This window comes from Cariama cristata, unplaced genomic scaffold (assembly GCF_000690535.1).
Source record: "Cariama cristata isolate BGI_N322 unplaced genomic scaffold, ASM69053v1 scaffold40375, whole genome shotgun sequence".
In the NCBI taxonomy this organism is placed as follows: Eukaryota; Metazoa; Chordata; class Aves; order Cariamiformes; family Cariamidae; genus Cariama; species Cariama cristata.
The window spans coordinates 362-683 of NW_009616527.1; the positions used below are offsets into that span (position 1 = coordinate 362).

Sequence of the window (322 nt, forward strand, 5' to 3'; positions counted from 1 at the left end):
GGGGTGGCGTGGGCCTGGGGCTGGCCTGGTCCCCTGTAACTCCCGTTCCCTGTCCCCAGCTGATCCCACAGATCTCTTCACTCTCCTGGTTCACCACTATCGTGCCTTTGGTTCTTGTCTTAACCATCACAGCTGTCAAAGATGCCACCGACGACTATGTGAGTGGTCCCCTACGTACCCCTCTACCTGGGCTGGCTGCCCACTGCCAGCTGGGCATGGGGACTCGGGGCTGGGCAGGGGGCTGTGACCCTGGTGGGGGTGTGCTGTGCCCGGGGCCGTGGCGTTTGCAGGGGGAGGGATGCCGGACCCTGTCCCCGGCGGG

At 65.5% G+C, this 322-nt stretch overlaps 1 protein-coding gene across 1 annotated transcript in view; it reads left to right on the forward strand.

Annotated features, from left to right (window-relative positions):
* Positions 1-322, forward strand: part of LOC104161680 (phospholipid-transporting ATPase ID-like) — a gene marked incomplete at its 5' end in the record, with an annotated part of 2356 nt that overhangs the window by 236 nt on the left and 1798 nt on the right. The window contains one exon of the mRNA XM_009700195.1: positions 56-252. Coding sequence (XP_009698497.1) covers positions 56-252 — 197 coding nt within the window. The remainder of the gene's footprint in view (positions 1-55; positions 253-322) is intronic.